The following is a 23,720-nucleotide window of genomic DNA, read 5'->3' as shown; positions in this document are numbered from 1 at the left end:
CCAGAAGGAGACGAAATTTATTTATCTATTCTTTGATGAAACTTTAAAACTTTAAAACTTTAATCAGTTTGCCTCAGGGATTTCTTAGAAATACATAACAATATCTTTCCAATAACGAAAACAGTGTTATATTAATTTCATTATCCGGGTTTTTATATGAAGACCATTTTGTGTTTAGATAATCATTATTTACTTCCGACTCACATGACTCTGTTCCAATTAAGTAAAGCCTAACGATGTCTTTTGGGGAAATCGGAAGAGGCATCGTTTTAAGTGCGCTTTTCTCAGTCACAACTTGTAATGTGTATAGAGTGGATAACTCAATGGGTCCGGGCAGAAGGTTTGACGGAATCGGCGGTCTCAGTGGTGGAGGGGTACGAATTTCATGAGTGACATGCATCATAGAGCAAGTGGGCCGGCGGGGGAAGATCAGTGCATGGTGTTTTGGTTAATTGCGGTCCAATCATTTAGTGTTTATAATCTATTGCCATGCAGAGACATGTCTAGTCTTTTATGATAAAAACAGTTGTCTGCCTATATGTTTATAAATACTGTATAGATATTTTGGCAAATTTTATCGTGAGACAGGTTGGGGAAAAGATTTGATTTCCAATTAAATTGACATATTTTTTTTTAGTAAGAATAATCGCTATATATAACTTTGTAACACTAATGAATTGCATCACTTCCATCAGAACAGGTATATGTAATTAAAAGCAAGAACATCCTTTGTTGTTACAGCAACAACACAAAACAAGAAATATCTTTAAAAAAGATAAACAGCATAGTTTTAATGCTGATGGTTATAATGTAAAATTGATGATGAAATAAATTAACGAACTAAAGCGTTTTAGCACGAATAACAAAATTATATCGATTTGAATTATTTTTGGTAATAATAAAACTGCATTTGAATCAAGAATATGATTTTATTAATGTGTCATTTAAAAAGATAATCTACTTATTCATCTTGCATTCAATCTTAACTTTGTTTCGTTTTAACTGCATATCTGCATTTTGCATTTACTGCTACATTGACCAATCATATTGTAACAGGAGAGGAGAAAATGTAGCGGCCAGACCGGGGTTCGAACCCGGGACCTCCGAACACTAGCCGGATGCTCTACCAATTGAGCTACATGGTCACCGATGATCGACCCAGCCCAGTCCCGCTACAATATACTTCATCTTGACCAGTAACGCCACCTGTCGCGTCATATCCGGGGCCAAAAGAAAATTATACGGCTATGCCGAAAAAGTTAAATGTAACTTGTGCATTATCTTGTAAAGTCAACTTTTTTTCTATCACTATACTGACAGAGGTGACTGAATTGAAATAACTGTAATCAAGCAGAATATTGGTTAAAAGCATCTCAGAAGTAAGAAAAAGTGTTGTGTTATTCCATTTCAAGTGATCCTGTTTGGATAATATGCTTATTGTAGCAGTATTTGCATGAGTTAAATTTTAAGAAAATATCAAACGAAATAGAAAGACTTATTTTTCTTATAAATGTGTAGCGGAACTAGTACTGGACTGGGTCAATCATCAGCGACCAGGTATCTCATTTGGTAGAGCATTGAGCTTGTATTTAGAGGTCCCAGGAATTGAACCCTATTCTGGTTGTGCATTTTCCCATTCCTCTTATACATGTATCAGGTATCTGTGTAAATGTACATTAAGTCCTACAATAATAACAATAGCATTCTTCTCCTTTGCTTATGAATCATAAAATATAACTTGTCTGACAAAATGAAGAATTACTAGTTCGAGAGGTTCTGATCATCCATCACATTAGTGAGCTTTTTATGGTGCTTTGTCTTTTGTCAATATTTTTTTTGAGGGGGGGGGAGCCATGTTAGAGCACCTGTCGCATGATCTCGGTAACCTGATATTTGGTCTGTAGCATGCTGGGGTAAAGGCTATTGGGTTTGTTTTAATGAATGACCTTGGCAGACTTTCAAGGTCACGGGTCAAATGTGTCAAAATCTTTAAATGACGACTTGTCAATAACCAATGCAAGAGACTCAAAGACTTGATATTGGGCAAGTAGTATGCTGGAATGAAGGGCTACAAAATTAATCTAAATGAATAAACCTAGCCTACTCTTACATTTGGATCAAGTGGTTATCAGGTTAAAACGTTGGCATAAATGACTATATCAGTTCATAGTAGCATTACAAAAAGGTGAGCGATACAGGTCCATCAGGTCTCTTGTAATATATATGCATGTTATTAATGATATCTATGACATGGCTGTATAACATGGTAGAACAAGCCAGTTATGTAATAAAAGTTATTTCAGTATTAATTTCATTTCAGGCAACATCCAAGTTGTTGGTTAACTATCCTGAGAAGTACAGAGATCAAATCCTCGACTATTTGTTTAAGGTAAATGTACTGATTCATCTTTTTACACACATACACTATGATACACATATATGTATATGCAATAGAAAGTAGAAAAAAATATAACCTACCCTCACTCACACTAGACTAAAAAGAGATTCATTCCCACTAGCTGGAATTTTCTAGGCTCAAGAAAGATCCCACTAGCTGGAATTTTCGAAGCTAAATAGAGATTCCCACTAGTTTGAAATTTTCCATAATGTCCACTAAACAATAGATATCTGGATGATGATTAATTTGATGGTCATGAATAAGTGGAAGCTACACAATTGAGACTGAATTCATTGCTGTGTGTCGGAAACGGTATGTACCATGGTGTCGGAGACTGTGCCATGGTGTCCGAGACAGTATGTGCCATGGTGTCAGAGACAGTATGTACCATGTTGTCAGAGACACTCACAGTATGTACCATGGTGTCAGAGACAGTATGTACGATGTTGTCAGAGACACTCACAGTATGTACCATGGTGTCGGAGACAGTATGTACCATGGTGTCAGAGACAGTACCATTGTGTCAGAGACAGTATGTACCATGGTGTCGGAGACAGTATGTACCATGGTGTCAGAGACAGTATGTACCATGGTGTCGGAGACAGTATGTACCATGGTGTCAGAGACAGTATGTACCATGGTGTCAGGGACGGTATGTACCATGGTGTCGGAGACAGTATGTACCATGGTGTCAGAGACAGTATGTACCATGTTGTCGGAGACAGTGCCATGGTGTCAGAGACAGTATGTACCATGGTGTCGGAGACAGTATGTACCATGGTGTCAGAGACAGTATGTACCATGTTGTCGGAGACAGTGCCATGGTGTCAGAGACAGTATGTACCATGTTGTCGGAGACAGTGCCATGGTGTCAGAGACAGTATGTGCCATGGTGTCAGAGACAGTATGTACCATGTTGTCAGAGACACTCACAGTATGTACCATGGTGTCGGAGACAGTATGTACCATGGTGTCGGAGACAGTATGTACCATGGTGTCGGAGACAGTACCATGGTGTCAGAGACAGTATGTACCATGGTGTCAGAGACAGTATGTACCATTGTGTCAGAGACAGTGCCATTGTGTCAGAGACAGTATGTACCATGGTGTCAGAGACAGTGTGTACCATGGTGTCGGAGACAGTATATACCATGGTGTCGGAGACAGTATGTACCATGGTGTCGGAGACAGTATGTACCATGGTGTCAGAGACAGTGTGTACCATGGTGTCAGAGACAGTATGTACCATGGTGTCGGAGACAGTACCATGGTGTCGGAGACAGTATGTACCATGGTGTCGGAGACAGTATGTACCATGGTGTCAGAGACAGTACCATGGTGTCGGAGACAGTATGTACCATGGTGTCGGAGACAGTATGTACCATGGTGTCAGAGACAGTGCCATGGTGTCAGAGAGAGTATGTACCATGGTGTCGGAGACAGTATGTACCATGGTGTCAGAGAGAGTATGTACCATGGTGTCGGAGACAGTATGTACCATTGTGTCAGAGACAGTACCATGGTGTCAGAGACAGTATGTACCATGGTGTCAGAGACAGTACCATGGTGTCGGAGACAGTATGTACCATGGTGTCAGAGACAGTACCATGGTGTCAGAGACAGTACCATGGTGTCAGAGACAGTATGTACCATGGTGTCAGAGACAGTACCATGGTGTCAGAGACAGTATGTACCATGGTGTCGGAGACAGTATGTACCATGGTGTCGGAGACAGTATGTACCATGGTGTCAGAGACAGTACCATGGTGTCAGAGACAGTATGTACCATGGTGTCGGAGACAGTATGTACCATGGTGTCAGAGAGAGTATGTACCATGGTGTCAGAGACAGTATGTACCATGGTGTCGGAGACAGTACCATGGTGTCAGAGACAGTGCCATGGTGTCAGAGACAGTATGTACCATGGTGTCAGAGACAGTATGTACCATGGTGTCAGAGACAGTATGTACCATGGTGTCGGAGACAGTATGTACCATGGTGTCAGAGAGAGTATGTACCATGGTGTCGGAGACAGTATGTACCATTGTGTCAGAGACAGTATGTACCATGGTGTCGGAGACAGTGCCATGGTGTCAGAGACAGTATGAACCATGGTGTCAGAGACAGTATGTACCATGGTGTCGGAGACAGTATGTACCATGGTGTCAGAGACGGTACTATGTACCATGGTGTCAGAGACAGTATGAACAATGGTGTCAGAGACAGTATGTACCATGGTGTCGGAGACAGTATGTACCATGGTGTCAGAGACAGTATGTACCATGGTGTCGGAGACAGTATGTACCATGGTGTCAGAGAGAGTATGTACCATTGTGTCAGAGACAGTGTGTACCATGGTGTCGGAGACAGTATGTACCATGGTGTCAGAGACAGTATGTACCATGGTGTCAGAGACAGTGTGTACCATGGTGTCAGAGACAGTATGTACCATGGTGTCAGAGACGGTATGTACCATGGTGTCGGAGACAGTATATACCATGGTGTCAGAGACAGTATGTACCATGGTGTCAGAGACAGTATGTACCATGGTGTCAGAGACAGTATGTACCATGGTGTCGGAGACAGTATGTACCATGGTGTCAGAGACAGTATGTACCATGGTGTCAGAGACAGTATGTACCATGGTGTCAGAGGCAGTGCCATGGTGTCAGAGACAGTATGTAACATGGTGTCAGAGACAGTGTCATGGTGTCAGAGACAGTATGTACCATGGTGTCGGAGACAGTACCATGGTGTCAGAGACAGTATGTACCATGGTGTCAGGGACAGTATGTACCATGGTGTCAGAGACAGTATGTACCATGGTGTCAGAGGCAGTGCCATGGTGTCAGAGACAGTATGTAACATGGTGTCAGAGACAGTGTCATGGTGTCAGAGACAGTATGTACCATGGTGTCGGAGACAGTATGTACCATGGTGTCGGAGACAGTACCATGGTGTCAGAGACAGTATGTACCATGGTGTCGGAGACAGTACCATGGTGTCAGAGACAGTATGTACCATGGTGTCAGAGACAGTATGTACCATGGTGTCAGAGACAGTATGTAACATGGTGTCAGAGACAGTACCATGGTGTCAGAGACAGTATGTACCATGGTGTCAGAGACAGTATGTACCATGGTGTCAGAGACAGTATGTACCATGGTGTCGGAGACAGTATGTACCATGGTGTCAGAGACAGTATGTACCATGGTGTCAGAGACAGTATGTACCATGGTGTCGGAGACAGTATGTACCATGGTGTCAGAGACAGTATGTACCATGGTGTCAGAGACAGTATGTACCATGGTGTCAGAGACAGTATGTACCATGGTGTCGGAGACAGTATGTACCATGGTGTCGGAGACAGTGCCATGGTGTCAGAGACAGTACCATGGTGTCAGAGACAGTATGTAACATTGTATCAGAGACAGTATGTACCATGGTGTCAGAGACAGTATGTACCATGGTGTCGGAGACAGTATGTACCATGGTGTCGGAGACAGTGCCATGGTGTCAGAGACAGTATGTACCATGAATGTCCATTTTCAGTGATTCAGTACAGTAATCATCATTACACAAGTAACAGCCTTCTATAATTTGTACATTTTACCCTGGTATATGTAAATCTGGTATATTTTTATATTGATTTCTCATTTTTACCATTTTTTAATAATTGAACTTTATTCCTTACATCCAGCCCAACTTTGCAGCATCACTACAAATACTGAAAGTAGAAATTGGCGGAGATGGTCAAAGTACCGGTAAGTATAAACACCTGTAAGTTTTGGTGTGTGTGTTGGTTGGATAGGTATGAGGAGGAACATGTCATGTTATCACTGAGATCCACACACAGCTACATTGAACGAAAATTCAATCTGAAACTGTCAAATTGGTAAGGACAAACCTTCATAATTTTAGCGTCAAACAGTGTACATGTAAGTTGTACAGTTAAACTTGTTAAGATATCATTCCTGGAACCATGATTTATCCTTAAGTAAGATATTTTGCTCTTAAAACCCAAAACTTTTCAGGTTTACAATCAATGAGTTAGTAAAGGACCCTGTACTAATGTAGGGATTTTACTCATCCATTTCGATTTTAACAATATTTTATTCAATTGTGCATACAAACTGTTTGACAAACACCTGTCACAGATCTAGAGGATTCAGAAAAAGAAGCACTGATGTACTTAAAGTTAACCGGTTTCCATTTTTAAGATTAGATAACTTGAAAGATCCTTTGATTTTAACAAAGGGCCATGTGCTGAACTTAAATATCTCCCAATAGGTTGTTTACAAGTACTTCTCTGAACATTTTCTTTTCTTTAGGTCAATAACAAAAATGTATGTGAAGACTTCCTGTTGATTCTTTTTGTGTTTATTTGTACATCGTGTGTTTTAGAGGGTACAGAGGCATCTCATATGCATAATGAGTGGGATGAGAATTACCAGCGTGGGTATGAATGGTGGATAATGACTGAAGCCAAGAAGGTGAGTGAAAAAGTTGGACAGTTTTTATTCAAATAGGGTCCTGTTAGAGATGGACAATTGTCACATTACAGATGAAATATCTGATCACTGATCAACACCGATATTGTAATGATATCCATGAACTTATTTATTAGAACACAAGCTTCCCTAATTTTTTCATTCATAAATTACTGTAAAAGTACTCATATTTGTGAGCTTTAATTTTAGGTTGTAACCAAGTTAAATAAGCCCAGTGATGAAGTGTTGCACCCACAATACTTAATACTGTTATACAACATTTGGAAACTGGAATTAATGCATTCATAATTTGGTGGAATATTCCCAAAAATGTATAAATGCAATCACCACTAAAATATATACGTTTATAGTATATTAATTAATCTATTCCAGCTATTTACATTATTAACATACAGTATAACCCACTTATATTGAACTCGGGTACATTGAAATCCCGCTTAGTATGAACAAATACACGATCCCCTGCCACATTCCTACATAATCTATGTACATTGTATCTCTTTTCTGTTACAATGAATCGGCTATTATGAAAACCCGCCTAGTATGAACAAATTTTGACGTCCCCAAAGTCATTTTTCAACCAATTTTACCCGGATATTATGTAAACACTGGCTGGTTGATACCGGTTGGTCAAGAAATTATAAGTCTATATAATACTGACAAACTAGGTCGTACTGGGAGAACCAGAAATTTAATACTGACAATCTAGGTCGTACTGGGAGAACCAGAAATTTAATACTGACAAACTAGGTCGTACTGGGAGAACCAGAAATTTAATACTGACAAACTAGGTCACACTGGGAGAACCAGATATTTAATACTGACAAACTAGGTCGTTCTGGAAGAACCAGAAATTTAATACTGACAAACTAGGTGGTACTGGGAGAACAAGAAATTTAATACTGACAAACTAGGTCGTACTGCGGAACCAGAAATTTAATACTGACAAACTAGGTCGCACTGGGAGAACAAGAAATTTAATACTGACAAACTAGGTCGCACTGGGAAAACCAGAAATTTAATACTGACAAACTAGGTGGTACTGGGAGAACCAGAAATTTAATACTGACAAACTAGGTGGTACTGGGAGAACCAAAAACTTAATACTGACAAACTAGGTCGCACTGGGAGAACCAGAAATTTAATACTGACAAACTAGGTCGTACTGGAAGAACCAGAAATTTAATACTGACAGACTAGGTTGCACTGGGAGAACCAGAAATTTAATACTGACAAACTAGGTCATACTGGGAGAACCAGATATTTAATACTGACAAACTAGGTCGCACTGGGAGAACCAGATATTTAATACTGACAAACTAGGTCGTACTGCGGAACCAGAAATTTAATACTAACAAACTAGGTCGCACTGGGAGAACCAGATATTTAATACTGACAAACTAGGTCGTACTGCGGAACCAGAAATTTAATACCGACAAACTAGGTCGCACTGGGAGAACCAGATATTTAATACTGACAAACTAGGTCGTACTGGGAGAACCAGAAATTTAATACTGACAAACTAGGTCGCACTGGGAGAACCAGAAATTTAATACTGACAAACTAGGTCGTACTGGGAGAACAAGAAATTTGATACTGACAAACTAGGTCGTACTTGGAGAACCAGAAATTTAATACTGACAAACTAGGTCGTACTGTGGAACCAGAAATTTAATACTGACAAACTAGGTCGTAGTGGGAGAACCAGATATTTAATACTGACAAACTAGGTCGTACTGGGAGAACCAGAAATTTAATACTGACAAACTAGGTCGTACTGGGAGAACCAGAAATTTAATACTGACAAACTAGGTCGTACTGGGAGAACCAGAAAATTTAGCCCTGTGAAATTTAACAGCTACACAATACACCAATGTATCTAATCAATAACACTGATTTGTGTTTTCTTATTGAATGGTATTTACCTGTATATTTATATTTATTTCAGAGAAACCCTGACATTTTACTGTATGGTCTGCCATGGGCATTCCCGGGCTGGATTGGAGGTGGCAGTCGTGACAATCCATACACTAATGTCACACGTACAGCGGATTATGTGACACGCTGGCTCCTCGGGGCTAAGAAGTTTTACAATCTCACTATAGACTATGTTGGGGTAAGCATGGCAATGTAATCAATACTTCTAAAAGGACGACATGTCTGATTGTTTTTAATTTCATTTACAAAGTCTGCAAATTTGAATTCAAAGTGCTAGAAATGTTCAAACGTTGCGTCACCTTATTTAGATATAGTTCAATGAGAGCAAAACGTTACACATAAATGTATATTGTTACTGTGTCCTTGAACCCTGTACCTAATTTTGAGTGCCCAGCTGTATTAATGGGTATCAGCATCCTGGGAAGTAATTGTGTGATATACTGGAGGGATTTATTGATTCAAAGTGTCTTCAAGGCACAGAATCTATACCAGTTTGTATAAAGCCAATTGTTCTGTTGTAGATCTGGAATGAGAAGCCATATGATGCTACATACATCAAAGTGAGTATATTGTCAACATTAGCCGGTAATCTTCTGTTTAATTTTGTTTAATGTTGATCTAATGTCAGGTTAAAAAGGAAATTTTCTAAAGTAGAATTTGTTACTCCTAGGTCACAATATCTTTCATAAACAAATAAACTATTTATTTCGTAACAATTGCGAAACAAGTATCAACTTCCACTAAGTACACTTGTTGGTCACATGGAAGTGCCCCCCCCCCCCCCCCCCCCCCCGAATTGGAGTTCCCACAGAACAAGCAGGTAACCCCAATTACACCATACATTTGTTTCTCTTTAATCAGGGAATTGAACCCTAAATGCCAAGATGAAAAGTGAGTGCTTGTAGTTTGATGATCCTAATGGGTGAGCTTAGCTATGATAATAAAAAATTCCTTACTGGCTTCGCCACAATTAAAATATCAGCTATAAATATTTCTACCACAATATGCTGTGTTATTTCACGGTCCCTGCTGTCACCTGTACACCTTATTTGCATACACAAAATTAGACTTGGCCACATTCCCCTTTGATTCAAGCCGATATCATTGTGGTAGAAACAGGTCATACGACTCGTGATTTTTGGATATGGAATTTTTTCTGCTAAAAACAGTATATATTTCATCAGTCCTTAGCAATACTTTATAAACAGATTTTACTGTATCTTACTAGAGAGTTACTTATAAAACATAAATCCGATGTAACTGAACATAAATGGCCGAGACTTTTATCTGTTTAGACCCTGAGAAAGAACCTTGACACCAATCAGCTGGGCCATGTGAAGATTGTGGCAGCAGATGGAGGCTGGGAAATTGCCTCACATATTGGGGCAGACAAGGAACTGGACGCCGCCATAGATTATATAGGGTAGGTATCACATATTGGAGCTGACAAGGAACTGGACGCCGCCATAGATTATATAGGGTAGGTATCACATATTGGAGCTGACAAGGAACTGGACGCCGCCATAGATTATATAGGGTAGGTATCACATATTGGACAGACAAGGAACTGGACGCCGCCACAGATTATATAGGGTAGGTATCACATATTGGAGCTGACAAGGAACTGGACGCCGCCATAGATTATATAGGGTAGGTATCACATATTGGAGCTGACAAGGAACTGGACGCCGCCATAGATTATATAGGGTAGGAATCACATATTGGAGCTGACAAGGAACTGGACGCCACCATAGATTATATAGGGTAGGTATCACATATTGGAGCGGACAAGGAACTGGACGCTGCCATAGATTAAATAGGGTAGGTATCACATATTGGAGCTGACAAGGAACTGGACGCCGCCATAGATTATATAGGGTAGGTATCACATATTGGAGCTGACAAGGAACTGGACGCCGCCATAGATTATATAGGGTAGGTATCACATATTGGAGCAGACAAGGAACTGGACGCCGCCACAGATTATATAGGGTAGGTATCACATATTGGAGCTGACAAGGAACTGGACGCCGCCATAGATTATATAGGGTAGGTATCACATATTGGAGCTGACAAGGAACTGGACGCCGCCATAGATTATATAGGGTAGGTATCACATATTGGAGCTGACAAGGAACTGGACGCCGCCATAGATTATATAGGGTAGGTATCACATATTGGAGCTGACAAGGAACTGGACGCCGCCATAGATTATATAGGGTAGGTATCACATATTGGAGCAGACAAGGAACTGGACGCGGCCATAGATTATATAGGGTAGGTATCACATATTGGAGCTGACAAGGAACTGGACGCCGCCACAGATTATATAGGGTAGGTATCACATATTGGAGCGGACAAGGAACTGGACGCCGCCATAGATTATATAGGGTAGGTATCACATATTGGAGCTGACAAGGAACTGGACGCCGCCATAGATTAAATAGGGTAGGTATCACATATTGGAGCTGACAAGGAACTGGACGCCGCCATAGATTATATAGGGTAGATATGAAGGGCATCACAGGGACCCATGAGACACTACTGTAAACGTTGAAATTTATGCGAGGAGGAAATTTACACTAATTACGCGGACTCCTTTTGTTGGCCAAAATTTCCCCCATGCGTATTATTTGATATCAATTTGCGTAATCTTGAACTACAAGTGAAAGTGGATCGATTGCGAAAATTACCCCCACGCCTATAGTTTACATATTGAAATCGCGAAATTAACCCCCCGTGAAAACAATCACGTTTACAGTACTCTTGTCATTTGTGATTCAAACAACAAGAGTAGAGTCTCTTGAGTTTCTGACAAAGGTATTAGGAAAAATCACCTGATGTGAGCAATTATAATAGGTAAAAGGATGTTAGAAGGTAAGCCCCATCACAGTCATTCACTGTAGGGATGGCAGTCTCTGACTTGAGTATAACTAGCTGGAGTTTAATGAAATGTTCTAAATAAGGCATAATACTTGAAAGTTAAAGGAAAATCTTCAGTCTTTGATTACCATTTTTATATAACCATATATATTGTGCATTAAACTCGAGGAGTAAATCAATAACAACTGAATCATATTAGAGATTTGAAATAAGTGGAGAACAAAAACATGTTGGTATTTCTACTGAACTATACTACTATGTGTTTATTGATGGATAGATGTGAAAGTAGAGATTATAAGGCCACCTTACTAACTCAGGCTAGTGATAATTCCCTTTAGCCTGGCACGTCTTGGAATAACCCTGGCTGTTAATAGGACGTTAAACAAAATAAACCAACCCTTTAGCCTGGCGGTGGGTGGACCAATGAGAGAGAGAAAGGTCCTGGTTTCAGGACCAGTGTGGGCAGGGTATTTTTCAATACTCATTCCTGTTTTAAGATAGATTTTTTTCTTTATCACAAACATTGATTTTAGTTGATATGGTTTTGTTTTCAGTGCCCACTATCCTGGTACTACCACAACAAAAGCTGCACTGACCACAGGAAAACAGCTGTGGTCATCCGAGGATTATAGTACCTTCAACGATAACACTGGTGGGGGCTGCTGGGCGAGGGTATGTATTAGATACTTAATTCAACATTTTCAGCAATATTGAAACAAGTTCTTTTAATAATAATTATTATTGACCTCGAAAGAAGCAGTTAGATAGTCTTAATGTGGGAGGAAGCAATGAAAACCCAAATAGTGGGAAGATTACCACCAGTCCATATTCAGAATTGGTGAAAGGCAAGTGAGTTAAGATATTCAGTGCCACCCGGAAACCCGTAGGCATTAGGGGTGGGTGAAAAATAATACTCATGCAGTAAAACATCTTTGTTAAAACACTAAAGAGAGCTAGAAATATATCTCTTAAGACTGAATTTGATCTATTGTTTGGGGTAAATGAATGAATGGATTCCTCTTCAGGGGAAACCACTCTTTGTATTTCTCTTTCTTGTAGTAATAACAGAAGTATATTGTTCAATTGTTATACTTACTGAATGTGTTTCAAAGTTGTTTCAAATATTATTTATTTCAGATACTGAACCAAAATTTTGTAAATGGCTACATGACAAGGTTTGTATATCTTTAAGACACTATCAGAGTTATTAGGGAATGTTCCACTAGAATATGAACCCTAAATGATAAATACATGTGGCAGGAAAATAATTTGGAATATTATATATCTTGCTTCCATTATCACATGTTACCTTTTTTATCAGGAATCTAATTGTATTATTTTTTTATCACAAAAAATGAAGCTCTCACAGATAGCCTGGTATGTTACGTCCATTAAACATATATTGACTGAATTTACTATTAGATATTGTTGAATTGAACTGCTGTGTAGTTGAGTTGTTGATGATTGCAGTACAATATCATGGAACCTGATAGCCAGTTACTACGATGCCTTACCCTTTCCAAGCTGTGGACTGATGACCGCTGACAGTCCCTGGAGTGGACACTATGATGTCGCCTCCCCTATATGGATGACAGGTAAAAATAAGGTCTGATTTGGACACTAAGATGTCGCCTCCCCTATGTGGATGACAGGTGAAAATAAGATCTGATTGATGATAGAGGATTTAATTTAAACATAAACCAAAGTAACTTGAACATGTCCTTGTGTATGGATATTAATGTATGACCAGTATCAGGATATTAATTTATGACCAGTTTCAGGATATTTGTTTATGACCAATATCAGGATATTAATATATGACCAGTATCAGGATATTAATATATGACCAGTATCAGGATATTAATATATGACCAGTATCAGGATATTAATATATGACCAGTATCAGGATATTAATATATGACCAGTATCAGGATATTGATATATGACCAGTATCAGGATATTTGTTAATGACCAGTATCAGGATATTGATATATGACCAGTATCAGGATATTTGTTAATGACCAGTATCAGGATATTGATATAGGACCAGTATCAGGATATTAATACATGACCAATATCAGGATATTAATATATGACCAGTATCAGGATATTAATACATGACCAATATCAGGATATTAATATATGACCAGTATCAAGATATTGATATATGACCAGTATCAGGATATTAATATATGACCAGTACCAGGATATTGATATAGGACCTTTATCAGCTTGTGTTAAGATATTCCATTAAAATGTATGTTTGTACTCAATGACCCTGAGATGCTACTGTTGAACCTTTACATGATGTGATGATATCTCTATTAAATGTATTGTTGTATTGCCTTGAATAGCTCATACAACTCAGTTCACTGCCCCTGGGTGGAACTACCTGCCACATGGATCCGGGGTCGGGAAACTGGCTCATGGTGGAAGTTACGTGTCCTTGGTCAGTCCAAACCAAAAAGACCTCACCATTATTTTGGAAACCATGGTAACCTCACAGCTTTTTAACTGTCAATCACTACCATTAAAATCATGGTAACTTACACATGTAAAACATGGCAACTTCACAAAAGTGTCTTTGTCACAGAAACCAGAATGAATTTAACTCATTCATTCATATTCAAAATGATACACAAGCACAATTCCTTCACGTGAAATTCACTTGGATTTCATGTGAAAAAAAATTCATGTGAAGGAATTTTGCCTGTGTATTTAATTTCTTATAGACATTCTGATATATTTTTAAAGCAGCACTCATTGATAGCCGACAGCTTCCTTATTTTGCCAGGGCAATAGATAGCCATGGTTGGACACTTGTATGTCAGAGTAGAAAATGTTTTGGACTCATCATTGTATGATTTTTTCACCTTTTTTTTTCTGAGAAAACCATTTACTGCACAAACTTAAGAAGTACATTTTAAATATTTTTTTTTTCATTTTTAATAAGTATTCAAATGTGGTAGATGTTTTTCTCACTATAAATTGAGCCGAGTTATTGGATCCTGATCAATTGAATGTTTGTAATTGACAGAGCCATGATCACTCACTGTGTATCCGACCTGCACTTCCTGCTTACAACGTCATCCCGCAAAATGTGTCACTGCAGCTCAGTGGAGACCTGGTAAGTTGTACAATCAGACACAGTGATAGGGAGAGGGGTCACATTTAACCAACCATAACACACGTCATTGAGTATACTGGTAATATTAAAACAAAACAGTATTGTCAGAGTACCAGTGTAAAGATATCAGCAAATCTAAGTTAATTTATTGTGTTTATTGTCACTAAATTTGTTCATGTTATTTTCTCTTTGGTACGCCTTCCTTTAAACGTATTTGTATGTAGGTATATATAGGACAACCTAATGAACAGACATAGAGATAGTAAATTTAACTAAGAAAAACATACTTATAACACCGATCATTCATGTCACTGTTGGCTGCTCGAGTTGCGCCCCCTGCTCTCAGTGAATGTAAACCTAAATTAAGCTTTCCATCTATTTCTTTCAATCTGCACAACACACATTCTCTTGCACGCGTGTAACTTAAGGATTTGTGTTTCGAAACCGGCTTGCACACTTTGTCGCTACGGAAAAAAGGCTTAAACAAGAAATTGTCAGAATCGCGCAAATTTACCAAGCTAATATACTTTTGAAGCATACGATAGGGACACGCAACTGTCTAAATATATACCTTTGTAAGTTTTGCATGTTTTTCAGGCAAAGATACAGCAGTTGAATGTATGGTACAGTAAATTGGCTTTCGGGAAGAACATGACTTCTGTGCTGTTTAAAAAACTCTCACCATTGAAGGTGAGAAAGATTACAGTGCACCACTTCTTATGAAATTAAAATATCTTGTGTCGCAGACCTCAAGAATTTCCACTTATAAGAATTAAACAATTCACAATTATCTATTTTCATAATCTTGTTGAAGGAACTTCTCTCCATTTTGATAACAAGCTTTACAATTCTTTTGTGCATACACAGTTTAAGTACATTTTTAGAATTCATAATATGTCTCATCAAATTCACGAAATAATAGATTATTTGCACATTCTTGTTTTAAGACATAGATATTGTCTCAGAGAATCTGTTTAGGTGTAATCAACGCATTACAACTTGATTGGAAATACAGTGAAATTAAGCAGACTTGTCATACCAGCTAGATCTTAATAAGAGAAATCTACATGTACAAATCAAAGTCAATGTTTAGTCCTTGTGTTAAAGCACATGTTTCTCACTTACCTGACAGGTACAGGATGGAAAAATAACACTTTCTGTAGGGTTGGATGAGGTATACACATTGACGTCACTTACACTCGGAAATAAAGGCTCGTACCCTGATCCACCCGCGAGTAAGCCATTCCCAGACACGTACTTCGAGGATTTTGAAGGTAAGTGTTTCTCAGGAACCAAATCAGTTGATTACGATAAAATGATATTTTTTAATCTTTTTATCATTCAAATTTGGAATTGAGTATATTGTTGAATCTAGATATTTGTGATTTAGTGTATACAGCCTTGTTTTATTTGAATGTGTACCACTACACAGGATATCCTTTGCACGCGGAGCCTATGGATTTTACCCAACAGACTGGTTCTTATGAGGTCGTATCTGGAAGTCATTCCCATGGAAAAGTTCTCCGTCAAGTTGTACTTCAGACCCCTGTGTTCTGGTGCAAGGCAGACGAAGTCGACAAATCCCTTAACATCATCGGCAACTCCAAATGGTCGGAATCAGTCCTAAGGCTCTGATTGGTCAAAATTTGTGGACAATATTTAACTATGTACTTAAATTGACGAATATGACCTCATGTATAAGTAACAACCATGATATTACAACCCATTCCAGCTATCACAGTTTTTCCAAAAAACTATCTATTATTTTTCACAGCTTTTCCTGAATTTTCCGAGCCTTTCAACTTTGCCCAGCAGGTTGGCTCGTTTGAGGTCACAAGGTCAAATGACGCAAGTCACGGCCAGGTACTTCGACAGGTTGTTCTGAAATCTCCAGTCCACTGGTGTCCTTTCCGTCTCATCATGCCCCTCAACCTTATAGGTAGACCATGGTACGTTGTTTGCTGTCTCTTCTCTTTTCCATCATCAGAACTTTCTTTAATATCTGGAGAATTACTTTGAAAAAAAAGGTTTTCATAGATATTGATGTGCTTATCCTTCAGATTTTACTGTACATGTAAAGTTGTTGAATTTCACAAGGCTAGTATTTCGTAGTTTTCCAAGTGAAAACTCATTCAAGGGTATTTAATTTTGTATGACCATATCTAGGTGACTTTATACAATAAACACATTTCAGTATATATATATATATATATATAGATATTTGCTGGGTATTTATATTTGGTGCTATATTTAATGACCAGAATACAAAGCAAAATTCAATTCATGGCAAATATAACCAGCTGTATAATATTTTTAGATAGAATTGCAACATATAAATAAGTGAAAAAAGAGAATATTATGGGCAAAATTATCTGTTAATCAGTGAAATGTCAATCTGTTTTCATCTTAATTTTATCCCCGTAGAAATATTAGCTGTCGTAATGTTTGAAGCTTCATACAGCATCAGTCATGACTGTAATAAAATGCATTAAAATCATTAAAAAAACATATTTCTTAATCCTTGGACAAGATGATATCCTATTAAAACAGATCTTCAGAAAAGTTAATATTTTCCCTTGATAATTAATTGATAGGGATATATAGCTAAATAATATTTCAAGCCTGCTAATGATTAATTACAATACATGTAACTACACAAAATGAAACATTGTTTGGTAAGGTGTATAATTTATCCACAACATAGTAGGTCCTCTTCTGTATAAAAGGGAGACTACTCCATCTGTCTCGCTTTGTCTTGACACATTGGTCTCCTGCTACCTCAGTAATCCCCCGAACACTTCTATCATAGCTAACGAGGCTGATGAACACACTGTATAATTACGGGTGACATAACTGGTTTAGTTTATACTGTGGGTCTATCTACCTAAATGAAATGTTTGAAGAAAAAAATGAAACCAATATGCAGCATTGTTTGCTGAAACATAAGATTTTTGGGAATTGCTATGTTTTATGTTGTCCACAAATTTCACCAGTCACAGCCGCTAGACCTTATATATTATCTGTTGCATGTATAACACCTATTGATCTATCATATACGCTACCATTACAGCACAAAACATTCTGTATATGTGTTGCATGAATATTTCTTTTACTTCTGTCTATGTTATCAAGATAAAGCAGATTTCTATTTTTATTTTCTACATCATAACTTACAGATGTACTAACAAAGAAAACCTGGGGCCATATTCATGAAACAATACTCATGCTCAGACATGAAATCTGTGCTCAAGCCAATTTCCTTCAAACTTAATCTAAAACCAGAAATAGCAATTTAAAAGAAAAACCTAAACATTAAAAGTAATATCAAAATTTGAAGTCTTTCATCAATTTCTTCAAATCATTGAAATAGTAAAAATATCAGATTTATCACTAAACGTATTTTAGTCTGAGAACAAAATGTGTATTGCAGCCTATAAAAGTATGGTGTCATGAATACGGACCCTGATGTACAGTTTGAAAATTAATGGGGAAATGATTATGACTTTGTAAGGATCCACTCTATGTATCAGGTATAATAGCATTTATTATAATCAGTAATTATTTACACTGTACATACTTTGTGTGAGTATTATTAGTCCCCTGCTGTTTGAAAAAGGGGACTTTGTATTGCTGTTGCAATACTATCCATCCTTGTCTCATATTCCACTTTTTGTGAGTATTATTTCATATTCCACTTTTTGTGAGTATTATTTCATATTCCACTTTTTGTGAGTATTATTTCATATTCCACTTTTTGTGAATATTATTTCATATTTCACTTTCTGTGAGTATTATTTCATATTTCACTACATTTGTATATTATTTCTATATATTATTAGCTCACCTGGCCCGAAGGGCCGGTGAGCTTATGCCATGGTGCAGCGTCTGTGTCCGTCGTCCGTCGTCCGTCAACTTTTTCTTTAAATCGCTACTAGTCATAAAGTTATGAATGAATTTGAACCAAATTTGGTCAGTAACATCCTTGGCAGAAGGTGAACAGAGTTTGTATAAAATTTTACTCTGAACCCCCAGGGGCCTAAGGGGCGGGGCCAAATAGGGGAAATAGGGTTACTCCTTTAAATCGCTACTAGTCATAAAGTTATGAATGAATTTGAACCAAATTTGGTCAGTAACATCCTTGGCAGAAAGGGAACAGAGTTTGTATAAATTTTTACTCTGAACCCCCAGGGGCCTGAGGGGCGGGGCCAAATAGGAGAAATAGGGTTACTCCTTTAAATTGCTACTAGTCATAAAGTTATGAATGAATTTGAACCAAATTTGGTCAGTAACATCCTTGGCAGAAAGGGAACAGAGTTTGTATAAATTTTTACTCTGAACCCCCAGGGGCCTGAGGGGCGGGGCCAAATAGGGGAAATAGGGTTACTCCTTTAAATCGCTACTAGTCATAAAGTTATGAATGAATTTGAACCAAATTTGGTCAGGTACATCCTTGGCAGAAGGTGAACAGAGTTTGTATAAATTTTTACTCTGAACCCCCAGGGGCCTAAGGGGCGGGGCCAAATAGGGGAAATAGGGTTACTCCTTTAAATCGCTACTAGTCATAAAGTTATGAATGAATTTGAACCAAATTTGGTCAGTAACATCCTTGGCAGAAAGGGAACAGAGTTTGTATAAATTTTTACTCTGAACCCCCAGGGGCCTGAGGGGCGGGGCCAAATAGGAGAAATAGGGTTACTCCTTTAAATTGCTACTAGTCATAAAGTTATGAATGAATTTGAACCAAATTTGGTCAGTAACATCCTTGGCAGAAAGGGAACAGAGTTTGTATAAATTTTTACTCTGAACCCCCAGGGGCCTGAGGGGCGGGGCCAAATAGGGGAAATAGGGTTACTCCTTTAAATCGCTACTAGTCATAAAGATATGAATGAATTTGAACCAAATTTGGTCAGGAACATCCTTGGCAGAAGGTGAACAGAGTTTGTATAAATTTTTACTCTGAACCCCCAGGGGCCTAAGGGGCGGGGCCAAATAGGGGAAATAGGGTTACTCCTTTAAATCGCTACTAGTCATAAAGTTATGAATGAATTTGAACCAAATTTGGTCAGTAACATCCTTGGCAGAAAGGGAACAGAGTTTGTATAAATTTTTACTCTGAACCCCCAGGGGCCTGAGGGGCGGGGCCAAATAGGAGAAATAGGGTTACTCCTTTAAATTGCTACTAGTCATAAAGTTATGAATGAATTTGAACCAAATTTGGTCAGTAACATCCTTGGCAGAAAGGGAACAGAGTTTGTATAAATTTTTACTCTGAACCCCCAGGGGCCTGAGGGGCGGGGCCAAATAGGGGAAATAGGGTTACTCCTTTAAATCGCTACTAGTCATAAAGTTATGAATGAATTTGAACCAAATTTGGTCAGGAACATCCTTGGCAGAAGGGGAACAGAGTTTGTATAAATTTTTACTCTGAACCCCCAGGGGCCTGAGGGGCGGGGCCAAATAGGGGAAATAGGGTTACTGCTTTAAATCGCTACTAGTCCTAAAGTATTGAATAGCTTTTCACCAAATTTGGTCAGGAACATCCTTGAGGGGAGGGGGAACAGAGTTTATATGAATTTTTACTCTGTACCCCTAGGGGCCTAAGGGGCGGGGCCAAGTAGGGGAAATAGAGATTAGTCTTTTAATTGCTACTAGTCATAAAGTTTTAAATGGATTTTAACCAAATATGGTCAGGAATATTCATTGGAGAAGGGGATCCGAGTTGGTATAAATTTTTACTCTGAATCCCCAGGGGACTGAGGAGTGGGGTCCGATAGGGAAAATAGGGGTTAATCCTTTAAATTGCTATTAATTATTAAGTTACGAATGGATTTTAACTAAATTTGGTCAGGAACATCCAGAGAGGAAGGGGGGAAAGAGTATAAATATTGAGGGGCGGGGCCAAATAGGGAATTAGGGGTTTATCCTTTAAATCGCTATTTTTCATAAAGTTATGAATGGATTTTAACCAAATTTGGTCTGGAATATCCTTAGGGGAAGGGGGAAAGAGAGTTTATATAAATATTGACTCTGAACCCCAAGGGGCCTGAAGGGAGGGGCCAAATAGGGGAAATAGAGATTTGAGTTTTAAATGGATTTGAACCCAATTTGGTCAGAAACATCCGTGGTGATGGGGGAACAGATTTTGCATAAATGGTTACTGTGACCCTCAATTCCATAACTATGTATAGTATCGCTGGGCATTAAGGGATGAACACAATTCTTATGTAAAAATAGGCCAAAGGGTTTTCCCCACCCTAAGGGACTTAGTTTCTTTAAACACCATTATGGTGTAAAAATAATCCATCTTAGTTTCTTTAAACACAATTATGGTGTTAAAATAATCCATATGGTCTTTCAGAGAGTACATTTTTGTATATGTATTAACAAATTGAACATGAACATTATTTTGACATTTGGTCAAATCCAACCAGGTGAGCGATACAGGCCCCATGGGCCTCTTGTTTTACATATCTGTACATTACTCTAATGGGATATGAAACATACAAAAATGCTATCTCCCGAGCAAAAGATTTCCAATAAAACATCAGGCCTACATGTACAGTGGAGTACAGTACAAATCATAAAGCAAAAGCAAAAAGACCACTCATCAGTTTTGATGACAATCTGTTCATTATTTCCTGACCATGTTGTATCCCCCGACATTTTCATATAAAATTAAAAGAGTATGATCAACATATCTATTTGTAAGTCAAATAAATTTCTGTTGATAAAACAAACTCTTTAGTGAAAGAACTTTACCAGTTCAAAACCTTTTTGAATCAGATTCATGCCTTAGTAAGAAAGCATATACAATATACACATACCTTTTTGATGTATCATCTCCTTCAAGTCCATGGATATATGTAAGCTTAAGTGTAGACTATAATATAATATATTTATATTTCTATGGAAGATGTCTCCAAGCTAAATTATGATTTTTCTAACCTATCTCCCCCCGGCTTATCCATCACAGGAGTGATGTGTATGTGAGCACAGACGTTGCTATTGGTGGAATCAACGGAACAACTGGGGTATATGTGGCAGCCCGCGTGGATCAAGGTGGATGCCAGTCCTGGGAGTCAAAGGGAATCTTTTTCTTCCTGTTTCCCAGCGACAAGAAGTTTATTCTAACCAATGATTTAGGTGAGTATGTCAATAGCAAACATTTCTGTCAAATATTTCATGTGTTATAAAGATAATGTAGAGTTGATGTTTAATGTTCTCTGAAATGTAAAATAGAAAATAAACATGATTTGAAAGTTGCTATTTTTGTTGTTTGACAAGAAATAATCCATATAAATCACATCTTATGATGCATTTTATGAAACTGTAGTTGTTTGAAATTTTAATACATGTAACGAAATGTACATACCAAGACAAATAACAAACTTTTGGCCTCTGTATTGCCAGTCATAGATTTTATGAGTGTTAAGTGGAATTTAAAGATTACACATCATTAATATAAAGGATGAGTAATTGACAAGGGCAGTAACTCTCCATCCTGAAATACTCTTGGTGTTTCATCTTTCATGAATATGAAAGCTAGATTACTCCAAGCAAAAAATAGTGGAATTTTCACTATTATATCTGATGCAGGGGCCGGGTAACATTTAAACATTTAGTATTATATTGACTGATGTTTAAAACAGTACCATTGTTTATGTCACCAATACCTTACATCTAATACAATGTCACCCAGACTGTACATCTAATACCATGTCACCCAGACCGTACATCTAATACCATGTCACCCAGACCCTACATCTAATACCATGTCACCCAGACCGTACATCTAATACCATGTCACCCAGACCCTACATCTAATACCATGTCACCCAGACCCTACATCTAATACCATGTCACCCAGACCCTACATCTAACCCAACAGCATGTGTATTATACATCAGTTTCTATATAACCCGACACAATTGATGTGATATGATGTTAACATTACAGCCAGAACCATGCCATTAAAAGAAGGGGAGGCCACTGGAGCTGTTAACGGCTGGAACACTCTAGAACTCGCAGTGGAGGTATGTAAACGTACATAATACCAAAAAGTCACGTTTACTCCTCTAACATAACAGGCCGCTGGTCAGCAGATTTATTATCTGATGTTATTGTACTGACTTTTAATACTCACTTTTCACTTTACATGTATTCTTCTATGGAAATCTACAGATTACAGTCAGCAGTTTCAGCAAGTTTTAAAAATTGAGGATTACAAGAACATTTACTGATGAATTAAAAAATGTGCTTCAAGTATCCAGTAGATTTATTGTTTAACATAAGTAATAAGTAATTGATCAAAATATCTTTGTTTTACAGGGAAACTTTGCTTTAGGCAGACTTAACAAAAAGGCTCTCTTCAATGTCACTGTGCCAAGTACACCAGCCCATGGATTCGTCGCCATAGGAACTGACTCATACGGAATTGCAGATTTTGACAATGTCAGAATTAAAAGTAGCCATAGTCAGTGATAATTTTACGATGCCATGCCTCAATTTTCTTTAGACACCACCTTTCCAGCACACATTTTCTTAATGTTTGAATATCATGCGAGATCCAGCCCCTTCCCTGAAATCTAGTAAGTTGTTTTGGTTGTAATTTTGAAAATTTTAGCTGTCCTACCTGGGTGTTTACATACGTATCTGATCGACACCTACATACATGAAATATCTTCACAATCAACTTTTATATCACATGTTTAGTATATTGTGAGCTGAAAGCTTTCTTATCGTTGGTGCTGTTTTACATAATTCTAAAGATAATGATGTTCATAATTCACTTGCCATATACGTTCACTAAAGTTTCCCCTTCTTTTATTTATAAGTCCCCTACCGATGAAACCGTGGTGGGGGG

General features: G+C 38.1%; 1 protein-coding gene across 2 annotated transcripts; it reads left to right on the top strand.

The window, feature by feature from the left end:
- The first annotated feature begins 202 nt into the window (after positions 1–202).
- On the top strand, positions 203–23,716 carry LOC117339236 (galactocerebrosidase-like). Of its 2 annotated transcripts, none has more exons than XM_033900711.1 (18): positions 203–374; positions 2,321–2,389; positions 6,099–6,162; positions 6,803–6,891; positions 8,858–9,025; positions 9,369–9,407; positions 10,143–10,270; positions 12,285–12,402; positions 12,868–12,905; positions 13,201–13,325; positions 14,085–14,224; positions 14,768–14,857; positions 15,455–15,547; positions 15,990–16,131; positions 16,632–16,806; positions 21,831–22,000; positions 22,814–22,890; positions 23,186–23,716. In XM_033900711.1, the coding sequence occupies exons 1-18, from the start codon at positions 237–239 to the stop codon at positions 23,336–23,338; spliced, it is 2,016 nt and encodes a 671-aa protein (XP_033756602.1). In that variant the 5' UTR covers positions 203–236; the 3' UTR covers positions 23,339–23,716. The 2 variants fall into 2 exon arrangements, with proteins under 2 accessions (XP_033756602.1, XP_033756601.1); XM_033900710.1 differs by lacking the exon at positions 16,632–16,806 and adding an exon at positions 16,290–16,467.
- Positions 23,717–23,720: the final 4 nt, after the last annotated feature.

Source organism: Pecten maximus, chromosome 12 (assembly GCF_902652985.1).
Source record: "Pecten maximus chromosome 12, xPecMax1.1, whole genome shotgun sequence".
NCBI classification, from domain to species: domain Eukaryota; kingdom Metazoa; phylum Mollusca; class Bivalvia; order Pectinida; family Pectinidae; genus Pecten; species Pecten maximus.
This window is presented reverse-complemented; position numbering and strand designations above follow the sequence as displayed.

Bases quoted from the DNA above. Each gene is read 5' to 3' on its own strand.
- LOC117339236 (XM_033900710.1), top strand. From the start codon at position 237: ATGTCTTTTGGGGAAATCGGAAGAGGCATCGTTTTAAGTGCGCTTTTC. The intron at 375-2,320 runs GTACGAATTTCA...ATTTCATTTCAG, and splicing joins GCGGTCTCAGTGGTGGAGGG to GCAACATCCAAGTTGTTGGT. The intron at 10,271-12,284 runs GTAGGTATCACA...TTTTGTTTTCAG, and splicing joins GCCGCCATAGATTATATAGG to TGCCCACTATCCTGGTACTA.